Source organism: Schistocerca piceifrons, chromosome 1 (genome assembly GCF_021461385.2).
Source record: "Schistocerca piceifrons isolate TAMUIC-IGC-003096 chromosome 1, iqSchPice1.1, whole genome shotgun sequence".
Classification (NCBI taxonomy): Eukaryota; Metazoa; Arthropoda; class Insecta; order Orthoptera; family Acrididae; genus Schistocerca; species Schistocerca piceifrons.
Genome location: NC_060138.1, coordinates 532,302,602 through 532,319,372, shown reverse-complemented (window position 1 = coordinate 532,319,372; position 16,771 = coordinate 532,302,602). Strand labels below are relative to the sequence as shown.

Below are 16,771 nucleotides of genomic sequence, written 5' to 3'. Positions count from 1 at the left end.
CATCCCCAAGATTTGAGAATCTACAATAGGTCAGTGACTATCCTTTCCAGAAATTTGCAGAGCACATTTTAAGGTTAATTGGTCAGCAGCTGTCAATAGATTTTGGGTTTCTGCCTGGGTGACCAATGACACTATCTTGGCATTATGAAGAAGATACCTTCGAGCCAAATACAGTTGAAGAACTTGAGGAGAAGGACCTTTTGAATAACATTCAGATTTTAGATCATCTGACTATGAATCTAAGCAGGATATTATGGCACATTGTGTAGCAAGGCAAAAGCCTGAAGCAGTTCACAGTCAGTGAAAGGATCATTATACTTTTAAGCATGGCAGGTGGGTGAAGAGCAGGAAGAGGTTTTCAACATCTTGTTTATGCTTTCAAAAGGTAGGCCAGGTGATAAGAGGATGCCGACACTGTCGCACAGTGTTCAGCGAGAACATACACTTTGGTATAAAGCCCACCCTGCAGGAAGATACCAGAAGAGTTGTCTAGCTCTGGCAGCCCACACAATCTTGGCCCACACTTGGTATAAAGAGGCACATGCCTATAGTGAGGAGATGTAGTGCTCCAAGCATTTCTCCTTACTGCTTTACAACAGACAGCAAGCCTTAGCATGAAGTCTCTTGAAAGTGAGGAGGGTTGTCTGAAGGATGTTGCTCGAGATGGGATTGCAAAGTTCTGCTCCAATCCTGAATAGCTGTAGAAAGGGGTGTATATCAGTTCCAGTGGCACAGACGATTGCATCAGGCTGTCTTCCACATCACTGATGCGATCTGACAGATAGGGTGAAGTGACAGCAGAGGCACACAACTGCCACATGGCTTTTTGAAGCATCCAACATGTTAGTAAGGCCATGGCAAGGAAGTAACAGGACATTGGAAGATGCTCACTGTTACAAATATTGTCATGTAGCAACCACTGTAGGGAAGCCATGAGATTGGAGGCAAAAATCAGAAGGTTGACAGTTGAAAAGATGCCATGGGAAACACCAAAGTGGGCAGGAGTACTACCATTGAGGAGAGACAGATGAAGACTGGAAAAAAGCTGGTCATTCAGAAGGCCCCTATCAGACAAAGTGGGACTTCTCACCACACGGAGTAGTGCACATTGAAATAATCCCCATCAGGAGAAACAAAGAGGGAAGGGGGGGGGGGGGGGGGGTTGAGAGGAGGAGAGGCCTGGATTGAGATCTACCGAAGGTACATAAACATTACAAATGGTTTATTGCTGGGGTTATTTGCGCTCGCGTCACTACTGCTTACAATGTGGTACAGAGAGAAATCTACTCGCTGACAACATCTGTGCAAATTAATATAACTACTCCTCCATTTGCCCCCTCAGGGTCCATATGGTTCCAACATGTTGCTTGGTAACCTCTAAGCATTGGGGAACAATCATCATCACTGAAGTGGGGTTCTCGCAATGCAACAAAGAGTGCAGCACAACAAGAAATTAGTTTTAGTTCAGGCAGGTGACAATAATATCCATTGTACTTCAACTGGATTATCATGTCGAATGTGTCCTGGTTAGCTGTGGTTATCTTTCTCTTTCAAAACTTTTGGTGCTTTAGAGTCTTGTGAGCATCTCCTTCAGCCTGTAACTGGTGTTGGGTCTCTGCACTGGAGATTTCTTGGGAGAGAGGCTCCAAGAGGAAGCCCTGCCACCAGCAGATACTGGAGAATGATGATGCTTCTAGGTTCGGGTGCAAGAAGTGGTTACTGAAGACTGTGCCTCAGGACCCACAGAAGGTGAGGATGGCTAGCTTTTAAAATGTTGAAGTAGGTGGTGTGAACGCTGCAACTTTTGCATAATTTGTAACCTTTATATACAAAGATGGTTGTGAATTGATTTTCCACAGTTTCCACATTTTGGGTATGCTGTGCAACGAGATGATATATGTCCAATGCATAAGCCACGGAAATCTTTCTCACGTTGTTGGATATAAGTTTTACTAACAACTATACAAACCTAACTAACTTTATTTGAACATTTCCTTCAAGTCTAATATGAAAGCTTCGGTGTCTTTTCAGTTATATTTGGACCTTTTTTTTTTCTGCATCAGACAAAAATGAACATATCCTCATTCTACATTAGCTCATACCTCTTCACTTGTCTGGAGCGTTAGGTCTCTGTGAAATAACTCTAGTAGCATATTCAGAGGTTTATGTGGTGTAATGGTCGCTTGTACATCACCCAGTCTTTCACATATCTTAAGTGCTTGGGATTGTGCAGCACAGAAGGCTAATCGAAAGTGATCCATTTCGCAATCCCCCCCCCCCCCCCCCCCCCCCGTCCGAGTCCACTTCTTGAAATTTATCTTCTATTTGTTCCGTGAAAAATAACAGTTTTGTTGCTGTAGAAGTATCTCCATCTGTTTTTGGTTTTGTTCCCAGTCGTCTGGCTTGACCCTTTTCCCATGAGGTAGCCAGGGTAGGAAAAGCACTTTGATTGTTTAACTGTCCATACCTCTTTGTTGAGACAGCCAGATCATTACGGTCATTATGCTGGTTTAGTTTGATGTTTCTCCATGTGTGAAACGTACATCCTGATGACACCTACTCCAACCAGGAGCTCTTCCCATGGAAACCACAGCAAAGATCATCTGGCATGACAACCACTAATAGGAATCATGTCCCAAGGGGGTAGGCATCTAGCACTTGGGAAGCTAGCAGTTTAGGCATCAGAAATGTGATTCCTGTGTTGTTAGGATGCTCTACTGAAAGGTTAAATAATGACCCGACCATTTCTGATTGATTGCAACGTTTACTTTGAAGCACATATGAGTACACAATTATTGTGCACTGTGGGTATCTAACACAGCCGGCGCTATTTAAGGCACTCTTACCCAGCCGAAAAGAGAGAGAGAGAGAGAGAGAGAGACACACACACACACACACACACACACACACACACACAGTCTCCAGCTGCTGAGGCTGCATTGAGAGGAGGAGCAGCAGCAGCACATGATGGGAGATGCAACTGAGTGGTGCAGGGCAGGGATGAAATTGGGGTAGGGAGGGGGAGGAGGGATAGCAGGGTAGGGGTGGGGGGACCAAAGAGTGCTGCTTGCAGAATCATACAAGGATGAAGTAGAGAGAGAGAGAGAGAGAGAGAGAGAGAGAGAGAGAGAGAGAGAGAGAGAGAGAGAAGGGCAACTAGGTACAATTGCGGGGTTACAACAGAGGGCTGGGGAGGGTTAGCGGAAAAGGAGAGAGGTAAAAAGACTGTGTGTGCTTTGGTGAAATTGAAAACTGTGTAGTGCCGGAATGGCAACAGAAAAGTGGCTTGGGGAAAAGGACAAAACTAACAAAGATCGAGGCCAGGAAGATTACAGGAACATAGGAGGTATTGGAGGGAGAGTTTCCACCTGTGCAATTCAGAAAAGCTGGTGCTGGTAGGAAGGGCCCAGATGGCACAAGCTGTGAGGCTGTCATTCAAATGGACAACAATGTGTTGGGAGGTGCACTTAGCAATGCAGTGGTCCTGCTGTTTCTTGGTCACAGTTTGTCGATGGCCATTTATGCAGACAGGCAGTTGGTTGCCATGCCCATGTAGAATGCAACACACTGGCTGCAGCTCAGCTTTTAGCAGCCCCTCCTTGGATGGGATAGCTGATCCTTGTGACCAGACTGTAGCAATGGGTGGTGGGAGAATGTATGGAACACATACTTCATCCACTTCTACAAAAGGTATATGAGCCATGAGCAAGAGGTTGGGAGCAGGAGTCGTGTAGGGATGAACGAGGATATTGTGTAGGTTTGGTGGGTTGCGGAATGCCACTGTGGGAGAGGTGGGAAGGATAGTGGGTACGACATTCATTTCAGGGCACAATGAGAGGTAGTCAAAACCCTGGTAGAGAATGTGATTCAGTTGCTCCAGTCCTGGGTGGTACCAAGACACATCGGGAATGCTCCTATGTCACCAGACATTGGGAATTTGGTAGGTGGTGGTTGACTGGAGAGATGTTGTTTGTTGTTGTGGTCTTCAGTGCTGAGACTGGTTTGATGCAGCTCTCCATGCTACGCTATCCTGTGCAAGCTTCTTCATCTCCCAGTACCTACTGCAACCTACATCCTTCTGAATCTGTTTAGTGTATTCATCTTCTGGTCTCCCTCTACCATTTTTACCCTCCACGCTGCCCTCCAATACTAAATTGGTGATCCCTTGATGCCTCAGAACATGTCCTACCAACCGATCCCTTCTTCTAGTCAAGTTGTGCCACAAACTCCCCTTCTCCCCAATCCTGTTCAATACCTCCTCATTAGTTATGTGATCTACCCATATAATCTTCAGCTTTCGAAAGCTTCTATTCTTTTCTTCTACAAACTAGTTCTCATCCATGTTTCACTTCCATACATGGCTACGTTCCATACAAATACTTTCAGAAACGACTTCCTGACACTTAAATCTATACTCGATGTTAACAAATTTCTCTTCTTCAGAAACGCTTTCCTAGCCATTGCCAATCTACATTTTATATCCTCTCTACTTCGACCATCATCAGTTATTTTGCTCCCCAAATAGCAAAACTCCTTTACTACTTTAAGTGTCTCATTTCCTAATCTAATTCCCTCAGCATCACCCGATTTAATTTGACTACATTCCATTATCCTAGTTTTGCTTTTGTTGATGTTCATCTTATGCCCTCCTTTCATGACACTGTCCATTCCATTCAACTGCTCTCCCAGGTCCTTTGCTGTCTCTGACAGAATTACAATGTCATCGGCGAACCTCAAAGTTTTTATTTCTTCTCCATGGATTTTAATACCTATTCCGAATTTTTCTTTTGTTTCCTTCACTGCTTGTTCAATATACAGATTGAATAACATCAGGGATAGGCTACAACCCTATCTCACTTCCTTCCCAACCACTGCTTCCCTTTCATGTCCCTCGACTCTCATAACTGCCATCAGGTTTCTGTACAAATTGTAAATAGCCTTTCGCTCCCTGTATTTTACCCCTGCCACCTTTAGAATTTGAAAGAGAGTATTCCAGTCAACATTGTCAAAAGCTTTCTCTAAGTCTACAAATGCTAGAAATGTAGGTTGGCCTTTCCTTAATCTAGCTTCTAAGATAAGTCGTAGGGTCAGTATTGCCTCACGTGTCCCAATATTTCTATGGAATCCAAACTGATCTTCCCCGAGGTCGGCTTCTACTAGTTTTTCCATTCGTCTGTAAAGAATTCGCGTTAGTATTTTGCAGCTGTGACATATTAAACTGATAGTTCAGTAATTTTCACATTTGCCCACACCTGCTTTCTTCGGGATTGGAATTATTATATTCTTCTTGAAGTCTGCGGGAATTTCGGCTGTCTCATACATCTTGCTCACCATATGGTAGAATTTTGTCAGGACTGGCTCTCCCAAGGCCGTCAGTAGTTCTAATGGAATGTTGTCTACTCCCGGGGCCTTGTTTCGACTTAGGTCTTTCAGTGCTCTGTCAAACTCTTCACGCAGTATCATATCTCCCATTTCATCTTCATCTACATTCTCTTCCATTTCCATAATATTGTCCTCAAGTACATTGCCCTTGTATAGACCCTCTATATACTCCTTCCACCTTTCTGCTTTTCCTTCTTTGCTTAGAACTGGGTTTCCATCAAATATCTTTATATTCATACAAGTGGCTCTCTTTTCTCCAAAGGTCTCTCTAATTTTCCTGTAGGCAGTATCTATCTTACCCCTAGTGAGATAAGTCTCTACATTCTAACATTTGTCCTCTAGCCATCCCTGCTTAGCCATTTTGCACTTCCTGTCGATCTCATTTTTGAGACGTTTGTATTCCTTTTTGCCTGCTTCATTTACTGCATTTTTATATTTCCCCTTTCATCAATTAAATTCAATATTTCTTCTGTTACCCAAGGATTTGTACTAGCCCTTGTCTTTTTACCTAGTAGATCCTCTGCTGCCTTCACTACTTCATCTCTCAAAGCTACCCATTCTTCTTCTACTGTATTTCTTTCCCCCATTACGGTCAATTGTTCCCTTATGCTTTCCCTGAAACTCTGTACAACCTCTGGATTAGGCAGTTTATCCAGGTCCCATCTCCTTAAATTCCCACCTTTTTGCAGTTTCTTCAGTTTTAATCTGCAGTTCATAACCAATAGATTGTGGTCAGAGTCCACATCTGTCTCTGGAAATGTCTTACAATTTAAAACCGGGTTCCTAAATCTCTGTCTTACCATTATATAATCTATCTGAAACCTTTTAGTATCTCCAGGCTTCTTCCATGTATACAACCTTCTTTTATGATTCTTGAACCAAGTATTAGCTATGATTAAGTTGTGCTCTGTGCAAAATTCTATCAGGCGGCTTCCTCTTTCATTTCTTAGCCCCATTCCATATTCACCTACTACGTTTCCTTCTCTCCCTTTTCCTACTACTGAATTCCAGTCACCCATGACTATTAAATTTTCGTCTCCCTTCACTATCTGAATAATTTCTTTTATTTCGTCATACATTTCTTCAATTTCTTCGTCATCTGCAGCGCTAGTTGGCACATAAACTTCTACTACTGTAGTAGGCGTGGGCTTCGTGTCTACCTTGGCCACAATAATGCGTTCACTATGCTGTTTGTAGTAGCTTACCCGCACTCCTATTTTTTTACTCATTATTAAACCTACTCCTGCATTACCCCTATTTGATTTTGTATTTATAGCCCTGTATTTACCTGACCAAAAGTCTTGTTCCTCCTGCCACCGAACTTCACTAATTCCCACTATATCTATCTTTAACCTATCCATTTCCCTTTTTGAATTTTCTAACCTACCTGCTCAATTAAGGGATCTGACATTCCACGCTCCGATCTGTAGAACACCAGTTTTCTTTCTTCTGATAACGACTTCCTCCTGAGTAGTCCCCACCCGGAGATCCAAATGGGGGACTATTTTACCCCCGGAATATTTTACCCAAGAGGACGCCATCACCATTTAACCATACAGTAAAGCTGCATGCCCTCGGGAAAAATTTCGGCTGTAGTTTCCCCTAAAGCCATTCGCAGTAACAGCACAGCAAAGCTGTTTTGATTAGTGTTACCAAGGCCAGATCAGTCATCATCCAGACTGTTGCCCCTGCAACTACTGAAAAGGCTGCTGCCCCTCTTCAGGAACCACACGTTTGTCTGGCCTCTCAATAGATACCCCTCTGTTGTGGTTGCACCTACGGTACGGCTATCTGTATCGCTGAGGCACGCAAGCCCCCCCCCCCCCCCCCACCAACGGCAAGGTCCATGGTTCTTGGGTGGGGGTGGGGGGGACTGGAGAGATAAGGGACACGATATCTGTTTTTATATAAGGTTTGGAGGGTAATTATGGTCTGTGAAGGCCTCAGTGAGACACTGTATTTTGAGAGGGACAGCTCGTCACTACAGATACTAGGCTGTACAGAAAGGACTCCTTCATATGGAATGGGTCGCACTTGTCGAAGTGGAGACATTGCTTGTGGTTGGCAGGTTTGGTATGGATGGAGGTACTGATATAGCCATCTTTGAGGTGGAGATCAATATCAAGCAAGGTGGCTTGTTGGGTTGAGTAGGACCAGGTGAAGTGAATGAGAGAGGTGTTGAGGTTCTGGAGGAATGTCACTCTTGATCCAAATCATGAAGATGTCATCAATGAATCTGAACTAGATTAGGTGTTTGGAATTCTAGGTGTATAGGAAGGATTCCTCCAGGCGGAATGAATAGATTAGCCTCTGATGGTGCCATGCAAGTGCCAGTAATCATACCTCGAATTTGTTTCTAGGTGATGCTTTTGAAGGAAGGGTAACTGTGGGTGAGGATATAGTTGGTCACGGTGATTAGGAAGGAGGTTTGGAATCTGTCGGGCATTGGGATAGGTAGTGCTCAATACTGCCAAGGCCATGGACATTTGGAATACTAGTATAAAGGGAAGTTGCATCAATAGTGACGAGCAGGGAACCATGTGGTAAAGGAACAGGGACTATGGAGAGTTGGTAGAGGAAATGGTTGGTATCTTTTATACAGGTTGGTAGTTATGCATAATAGGCTGAAGGTGCTTGTCTATAAAGCAGAAATTCTCTCAGTAGGGCCACAGTAACCAGCCACATTGGGGGTTCCTGGGTGGTTGGGTTTATTGACTTCAGGAAGCATGTAAAAGGTAGGAGTGCATAGAGTGGTAGAGGTCAGGACAGAGAGACAGAAGTTCTGGGATGGGCCCAAGGATTTGGGGAGAGACTGAAGACACTGCTGGATTCCTGGAATAGGGTCATTGTGCCAGGGTTTGTAAATGGATGACTCTGACAACTGGCAGAGTCTTTCCACCAGGTAATTCTTGCAGGTCAAAACAGTGGTGGTGCCTTTGTCAGCAAGTGGGACTGGAAGGTCGGTATCAGTTTTTATGTAGTGGACTGCAGTCCTTTCTGTGGATGTAAGGTTAATTTGCATGTTGAGGGATTTGGGGAAAAAATGGTGAGGCATGGTTTGAGGTTAAGAAATTCTGGAAAGTTTGCAGGAGGTGATTTGGAGGCAGTAGGGGCGAATCACAGTTGGATTGAGGCATGAACTGAGTCAGGCAGGGTTCAACATTGGCCTTTGGTTGAGTCTGATAGGTAGAGTTGGTGGTGAAAAAGTGCTTCCACTGTAGGGTCTGGGAGAAGGAGAGAAGGTGTTAAACAAGTCCTGCATGTTTGAATTTGGGAGTGGGGCAAAAGATGAGGCCTTTGGAAAAAGACTGATTTCTGTGGGGCTAAGACTTCTGGAGGAAAAGTTCATGACTGTTTCAGGTCTGTTTAAGTTCTGGATTCTGTGTGGTGGTGGAACAGAGTTTTGGAGGGTAGAGTAAATGTAGGTGGTCTGCGAGAGAGGTTTTGTAAGCCATGAGAGGGCGTGGGGGAGGTGGTTGTAGAGGTGGTGGATAGCGCTAGCCCAAGGCAGAAATAGGAAGCGAACAGAGTGGAGAGTTTTTTTGAGGATGTGTTGTGCTTGTTGCTCTAGTTCCTGGAGGGCAGGGGTTTCTGTGTGTTATATGGGATCCAGTAATTTGGGATTGCGCAACAGGAGTATTTTATGGATGGAGAGGAGGTATTGTGAGGGAACTTGGGCCTGATTGGCATGGTTTTGAACCACTATGTTGGTTAGGTTTAAGGACTGACAGAATAGAAAAAGATGGACACGTCACTGTGGAAAGGCAGCAGCCAGCGATGGATAATTTCATGGTAAGGCCATTTGGAGGGATTCCATCAGCCAAACAACACAGGAACAGTATGTGGGACTGGGTTCTGGCCAGGGATAAGGAACTTTTCAGTCTTGACACAGATGGAAGGAACAAGGATTCATAGTCAAGGATAAAAATGTATAAAAAATTATAAACAATACATAAATATGTCCAAAAATGTCGCGTAAGTAATCCAAATGTGGGGAAAAAAAAAAAAAAAAAAATCACTAAAAGGATGAAACGGATGGAGTTGGGGGCAACAAGAGAAAGTCCGAGGGAGTAGGCTGATAGTGCAAGGTGAAAAATACCTAAAATTGGCGTGAAGACACAACGAGATCAAAGACAACCACTGTTGGCTGGTTACTGTGCACCCACTGAGAGAATCTCTACTCTCGTAGACCAACACTTTCAACCCACTGTCCTATATAAAAGACTCCAACAATTTCCTTCATTGACTCTCCACTGTTCCTGTTCCTTCAACACAGGGTGCAAAGCTTGTCACTGTTGATGCCGCGTCTTTTTGCACTAGCACCTCTAATACCCACGGCCTTACCGCTACTGAACAATATCTTTCCCAACACCAGACACATTCCAAACCTACAATCTCCTTCCTAATCACTTTGACCAACTATATCCTCACCCACAATTACTTCTCCTTTGGAGGCAGCAGCTAGAAACAAATCCAGCCTACAACTATGTGCACCCGCATGGCACCATCATATGTCAACCTAATCATGGGCCATCTAGAGGAAGCCTTCCTAAACATCCAGAATCCCAAACCCCTCACCTGGTCCAGATTCATCAATAACATCTTCATGGTCTGGATACAAGGTGACGATACCCTACCAGTATTCCTCCAGAACCTCAACCCTTTCTCACCCATCCGCTTCATCTGGTCCTACTCAACACAACAAGCCACCTTCCTCGATATTGACCTCCATCTTAAAGATGGCTGTATCAGTGCCTCTGCACATATCAAACCTACCAACCGCCAAAAATGCCTCTACTTTGACAGCTGCCACCCATTCCATATCAAGAAGTCCCTTCTATACAGCCTAGCCACCTGTGGCTGTCACATCTGTAGTGACAAAGAGGTCCCTCTTGAAATACACAAAGTGTCTCACTAAGGCCTTCACAGACCATAACTACCCTCCCAACCTTGTACAAATACAGATCTCCCGTGCCTTACCTCTCCAGTCACCCACCACCTCCTAATGTCCCACCATCTGGCCACAGAGGAGCACTCGCCTTGTGACTCAGTACCACCCAGGACTGGAGCAACTGCACCACATTCTCCACCAGGGTTTTGACTATCTCTTATGGTGCCCCAAAACAAGGAATGTCCTATCCACTATGCTTGTCACCCCTCCCAGTGGTATTCGGCTGCCCATCGAACCTACACAATATCCTCGTTCACCCCCACACAACTCCTACTCCCAACCCCTTGTTTCATATACCTGTGATAGACCTAAATGAAAGACCCGTCCCGAACATCCTCCTCCCACCACCAAGTACTCCAGCCCAGCCAAAAACATCATTTATCCCGTCTAATGCATGGCTACCTGTGAAGCCCGTTGTGTGACCTATAACCTACCAATGAGCTGTATTCTACAGCTGGACCTTCCCATTGCTGAGCACACCTCCCAACGTATATTCTTCATTTTAATGACTGCCTCACAACCTAAGGCATCCTTCCCATCAATGCCAGCTTTTCTGAATTGCACAGGTGGGAACTCTCCCTGCAGTACATCCTGTGTTAGCCTAACCCTCCTGGCCTCAACATTCGTTAAGTCTTTGTCCTTACCCTCAAGCTCCTTCTCTGTTCCCATTCCAGCACTAAACAGTCCTCAATTCCACCAATGCACCCACAGTCTTTTTCACCTCTCTCCTTTTCCGCTAACCCTCCCCCGCCCTCTGTTGTAACCTCCTGACTGTACCTAGCTATCCTACCATCTCTCCACCCCATCCATGTATGCTCCCAGAAGCAGCACTTAACTGGCCCCACCCCTATCATCCTGCTATCGCTATCCCTCCCCCTCCCCATCCCAGCCTCCTCCCTACTGCCCCTCCCCCCCCCCCCCCCCCCGCCCCAGTTCCATCTCCCCTCATGTGCTGGTGCTCGCAGTGTGGCCTCAGTAGCATAAGACAGCTGGTGTGTGTGTGTGTGTGTGTGTGTGTGTGTGTGTGTGTGTGTGTGTGTGTGTGTGTGTGTGTGTGTGTGTGTGTGTGTTTTTTCTATCTCAGACGAAGGCCTTGTTGGCCAAAAGCTCATTTTCTGACAGTCTTTTTGTTGTGCCTGCCTGTGATTCATCATCTCCACTATAAGGTGAGTATTTACTATTTATAGTTATTGACAATGTAGCTACAGTTTGAGTGGGGCCCTAGGAGACACCAATTTATTATTTGAGAAGGTGAGACAGGTAAGAGACAATAGAACATCGCCAACCAACACTAAGAATAATTTGTACAGAAATCACCATGACAGACTGTGTTTCTCAAAAGCCACATTTAAGGAGCTGTATCAAGGCATTGTGCCTCTGCTTATTATTGTAGGCATTCTCTATGTTTAAGAAAATAATTATTAAGAGTTACCTAAACGACGAGGTCTGTTTTACAGCAATTTCAAGGAAGGTCGGATTGTTGATAGTGGGATAAAACCCACACTGGAAATGAGTAATGAGCTGCTCAGTTTTTAGTCAGTAATTCAAACACCTGCTTCAAGTTCTCTCACAAGCAGGTAGACACAGTAATAATACAACTGATGGAGCAAGTGCAGCCCTTCCCAATTTGAGGAGGGAAATTAAGATTATCCTTTTTCAGGAATGAATATGATATGCTGTCAGCCATATTTGATTAAACCAAGAGTAAATTTTCTTTATCCCTTTATCAAAGTGTCTGGACCATTTGTTTTGTACCTGGCTCTTAGACAATGCCTCAAAAACCTGATTGTGAACACACATTTGCAGATTAAGAGAACGTAGCTACTGCCTTGAGAAAGTTACCCTTTTCACTGTCACCAATAAGTACTGTGTTTTGTACAGCTCTTTCCTATTTGTGCCAAATGAATGTTACAGCTCAAATTAAATGACAATTTGCTGTACATGTGGTATGGCATTATATGCCTAATGGGTTGCAGGTATGCACGCTACACTGAATAGAAATGCACTTACATTCCCAAGATTTTCATGAGACATGCTTTCCAAGAAATGTACCAATAATTTGAGAGTCTCTTGAGATCTCTGGCATTTGGACTAGAACTTCTTTACACTTGGTCTATCACATTACTGACCTAAGTCACCATTTTGAGTATTGCACCCCACAATTCTATTGGCTATGAACTTCAGTTCTTTATTCATTGTTCGTTGAAGCACTTTCTTTAAATTTTATTTGAAATGAATACTGTCTACGAATTTGACTGGTTTAAAATTGACAGCAATTTTGTTTGATTAAAACTCCTGTCACCCTCACTTGATATTTTAGTGCTCATAAGTAGTTTAGTTACAAAAGTGGACACTTGCAGATAAATGTGCATTTTTGTACTAGTTATGCAAGAATCCACAAAAGCATTGGTCTGTGGATACAGATTATGAGAATAGAAACAAATTATTTAGTAATTGCAATTTTTTTGGTTTGTCACAATTACTATTGAATCTGCAACACACCTGAAAACGTGTTTCCAGAAATAGTTATATTTTTGCCAACTGCAGAAAGCATGTTATGGGAAGTTTTTACTTCATCAATTGCAGACAAGAATGTTGACTCTTTATGGGTTGGCAGCAACAATAATAGAATCCAGGAAAAACCTAGTTGCAGCATCATGACAGAAGTATCTGGCTTCTTCATAAGAATTTTCTGCACTCTCCCCTCTCCACTCATTAGATTTCTAATTTTCCATTTTTTCTGTAACATTTATCTAAATCTTTATACCTTCTGTAAGTGATGAAACATAAAATGACATTGTGTATTTCAATGCCACAGTTGTTCCATGTGTCTTTATACATACAGTTACATTTTTAAAACAGAAGGCAGTTTTCCTTCAAATGACTATAGAGCAATGTTGGGGCACTATAAATTCTTAACAAAAAGCACAGAAGGGGGAAAGAAAAGTGAAGAACTTTGTAGGAACAATACACAGAATTTATCACACTTCACTCAGCCTTCTTAACAAATACCGTCATCCACATATCTTTCATTTAAAATGCAACTTTCAAAAAGTATTACCCTACACTTCTGATACATCAACTTATTGATTATATTGTCAATGGTCACAGTAGCGCATAAGTATTTCCAAACTGAATAAATGCTTGACACTATAGGTTAATGAATATAATTAGAATAAAGAAAATTATAACAAGAGAAACCTTTAGCTCAGTAAATGACATTATTTGACAGATCATAAATGTACATCATGCTCACTCATCACACGCTACAAAATAATTCCCACCTTAAGCAATATAATTGCTTTTCATTAAAAATTATATTATTCTAAGAGTGCATATCAAAAAATATCTTCTGAAAAATATTTTTAACAGAAACATAGCCCACTTACCTTCAGAGCAGTTGCTGCCTTTGAGAATTCAGGTACAAACTGCTGGCAATGTCCACACCAAGGGGCATAAAATTCAACTATCCATAATGCATCACTCTGAATAACCAATCTATCGAAATTTGCAGGATTCAGATCTACAACATCTGAACTTGAAGGATACAAGGCAGCCACCGACGACACTAAGCAAATCAGGGCACCTAAAACAGTTTGTCAGTTAACACTGTGTGTCTTTGTAGTGAGTTAGTTTCATGTTCCATGTATCATTTGCACAATGATTTGGAACAAGTCTTTTTACATTCACATTGTAAATGAATCTGTAAATATGGCTACATGCCAAACATTTACAAGTTTTTTTAATACATGTAAATGCGAGTTAGTTAATTCCTATTCGTCAGCTTTTACACATTACAATAATTGAAAGTATTCTATCAAACATAAGGGGTTGTCAAAGAAATACTTTTTCGGTTTTCAAATTTTACTTCGTCCGTAGGGGAAAGTGATCAAAAATTTAGGTTGCAGCACTGTGCACTCATTTTTGGGTTTAAAGGCAACCTTAATGTGTAGTAATGAACGTCAGTTTTCCCTTGAGGTATTGTTATTATGTACATCATTGTTGCTTTTCAACTGTAGTGCGTTATTTACGGCGAACTTCATGGCGAAATATACTGTGAAGCAGTAGCCAGCATGCTCAACTAGTGAAACAGGTGTCTACAAGATCATCGTGGGTGAGCACCACATAATATTTTTACAGCACAGTCCTGATCGCTGAAGACCAAGAGTTTCTCTCTTAAAGATGAAAATGACGACCGGTTATGAAGATGCTATAGATTTTTTTTTAATGAAAGGCAATATAATTATGGCATACATCTTTATAGGCAACTATCTTCAAACGGGATGTCTCTCGCCCTTATAAAATTTATTTTAGGCCTATATGATTTGTAAGTGCTTCACGTTCTCTTCTCTCTCTCTCTCTCCCTCTACCTTCTTTATGAGTAATGAAGGCAAAATAGTTATGGTGACCGGTGGTCAGCAATCTAAACGGAGTGCTATGTGTAAATAATTATTACGTGCAATCTTAATGACGATAATAATTAATAGATAGTTCTGTTAAGTTGTTTATTCTTTAAGATGGAGAGACTACTTTTATATAATGTCATTCATAGGATTTGTACTATTACAGAAAGTAATGTAACTTACCCCAAAAAACCGCCATTCTGAAGAAACAGTCTTATCAGTTCCTTTTTGTACTCTGCTAGCAGCAAATCGTCTCGTGTACACTTCACACCATCGAGTCAGCTAATACAAATCCAATAGTTAGACAACACGCTGCGTTGACACTAGACTACGCTTATATGTACAACAACTTCGTGTTTGAGTCTGATTGGTCCAGGCAATCTCCTGTGCAAAGTTTATCCATCTTTTGCGAAACGGCGTCGAAAATATAGTTTCCGAGGTTCAGGCGAACTGTAGCGCTTTTGTTTCAATTTTTCGTTAGATGCGAACGCAGTAAAGTTAACAAACGTTTCAATAAGCTCATGAAAAAAAATACTGACTGGTCGTGTTTTCTAAAATTTGCAGTATTTATCTTTATGTATGTTGGCTCGCCTGAAGTTTGAAAGCGCGCACTTTACAAGTAAGAAATGGTGCACTTCAAGAAGTCGTAGGAACCTACATGTTATGTTGTTCATGTATTTCTAATGCTTCGTGCTAATTTAAATTTGAAAGAAGATATAAAAATGCGGAGATCATTCTGCTACCGAAAAATATCATTTAAAGACGTCACAGATAGGTTTACATACCATTTTCAATGTTTTATTACAAATTTATAATGTAGATCATTATTATCCATATTTTTCTTGTGTAATCACATGCTTGATTATCAATCAAGAAATAGGATAAACTGGCCACAATTCGAAATAGGAAGTAAGAAGGTTTAAATTGTGGCTTCAGATACAGTTTTCGGCAATTTCCAGGAATGATTGCCTATCTATTATTAGACCTATACTATATAGAAATAAGCCACGAACAGATGCAGCTCAACCCAAATCTACTTAGGAGGTAGACATGTCTTTTCTGACTATAGATGTATCTCACAAACGTTTAAGTAACACTGATACCAATATTCCATGATTCGAACATCATATTCCTCTTAAGAATTATAGTAGACATAGAATTAATATTTGTCATGAATGGCCAACAAAACTGCACATGACATACTAAAAGTTTCTTGATTTCCGTAAAGGATTTGACTCATACCACACCTACACTTACCGTCAAAAAGTTCGATCATATGAAGTATCAAGTGAAATTTATGACTAGACTTAGAGCTTTTTGGCAGAGAGGATGCAGCATCTTATTTTGGATGGAGAATCATTGTCTAACGTAGAAGTAACTTCAGTTATGCCCCAGTGAATTTTGTTGGGACACTTGGTGTTCCTGTTGTATATTAATGACCTTGCAGACAATATTAATAGTAACGTCAGACTTTTTGCAGGTGATGCAGTTATCTATAATGAAGTATTATCTGAAAGAAGCTGCATAAATATTCAGTCGGATCTTGATAAGATTTCAAAGTGGCGCAAAGATTGGCAACTTGCATTAAATGTTAGAGCAATAAAACTGTGCACGTCACAAAACGAAAAAAAACGAGTATCCTATGACTGTAATAATATCAATGAGAAAGGAGGTAGACTTCGTTTTATTGGTAGAATACCTGGGAACTGCAACAATCTACAAAGCAAATTGCTTACAAATCACTTATGAAACTGGTTATAGAATATTGCTTAAGTGTGTGGGACTCGCACCAAACAAGACAAACAGAGGATATTGAACATATACAGAGAAGGGCAGCACGAATCGTCACAGGTTTGTTTGACCTGTGGGAGAGTGTCACTATGATGTTGAAAGAAGTGAACTGGAAGACCCTTGACGATAGACATAAACTATCCCAAGAAAGTCCATTAACAATATTTCAAGAACGGCTTTCAATGATGACTCTAGAAATGTACCACAGTCCTCTACGTATTGCTCACATAGAGGTCATGAGAAT

General features: G+C 42.0%; 1 protein-coding gene across 1 annotated transcript in view; it reads right to left on the bottom strand.

Moving 5' to 3' along the window:
* The window catches only part of LOC124798864 (protein disulfide-isomerase A6 homolog), a 45,872-nt gene extending 30,743 nt beyond the window's left edge, over nucleotides 1-15,129 (bottom strand). The window contains exons 1-2 of the mRNA XM_047262400.1: nucleotides 14,920-15,129; nucleotides 13,723-13,919 (exon numbers count right to left, since the gene is read on the bottom strand). Coding sequence (XP_047118356.1) covers nucleotides 13,723-13,919; nucleotides 14,920-14,935 — 213 coding nt within the window. The 5' untranslated portion in view covers nucleotides 14,936-15,129. The remainder of the gene's footprint in view (nucleotides 1-13,722; nucleotides 13,920-14,919) is intronic.
* Between the last annotated feature and the right edge of the window lie 1,642 nt (nucleotides 15,130-16,771).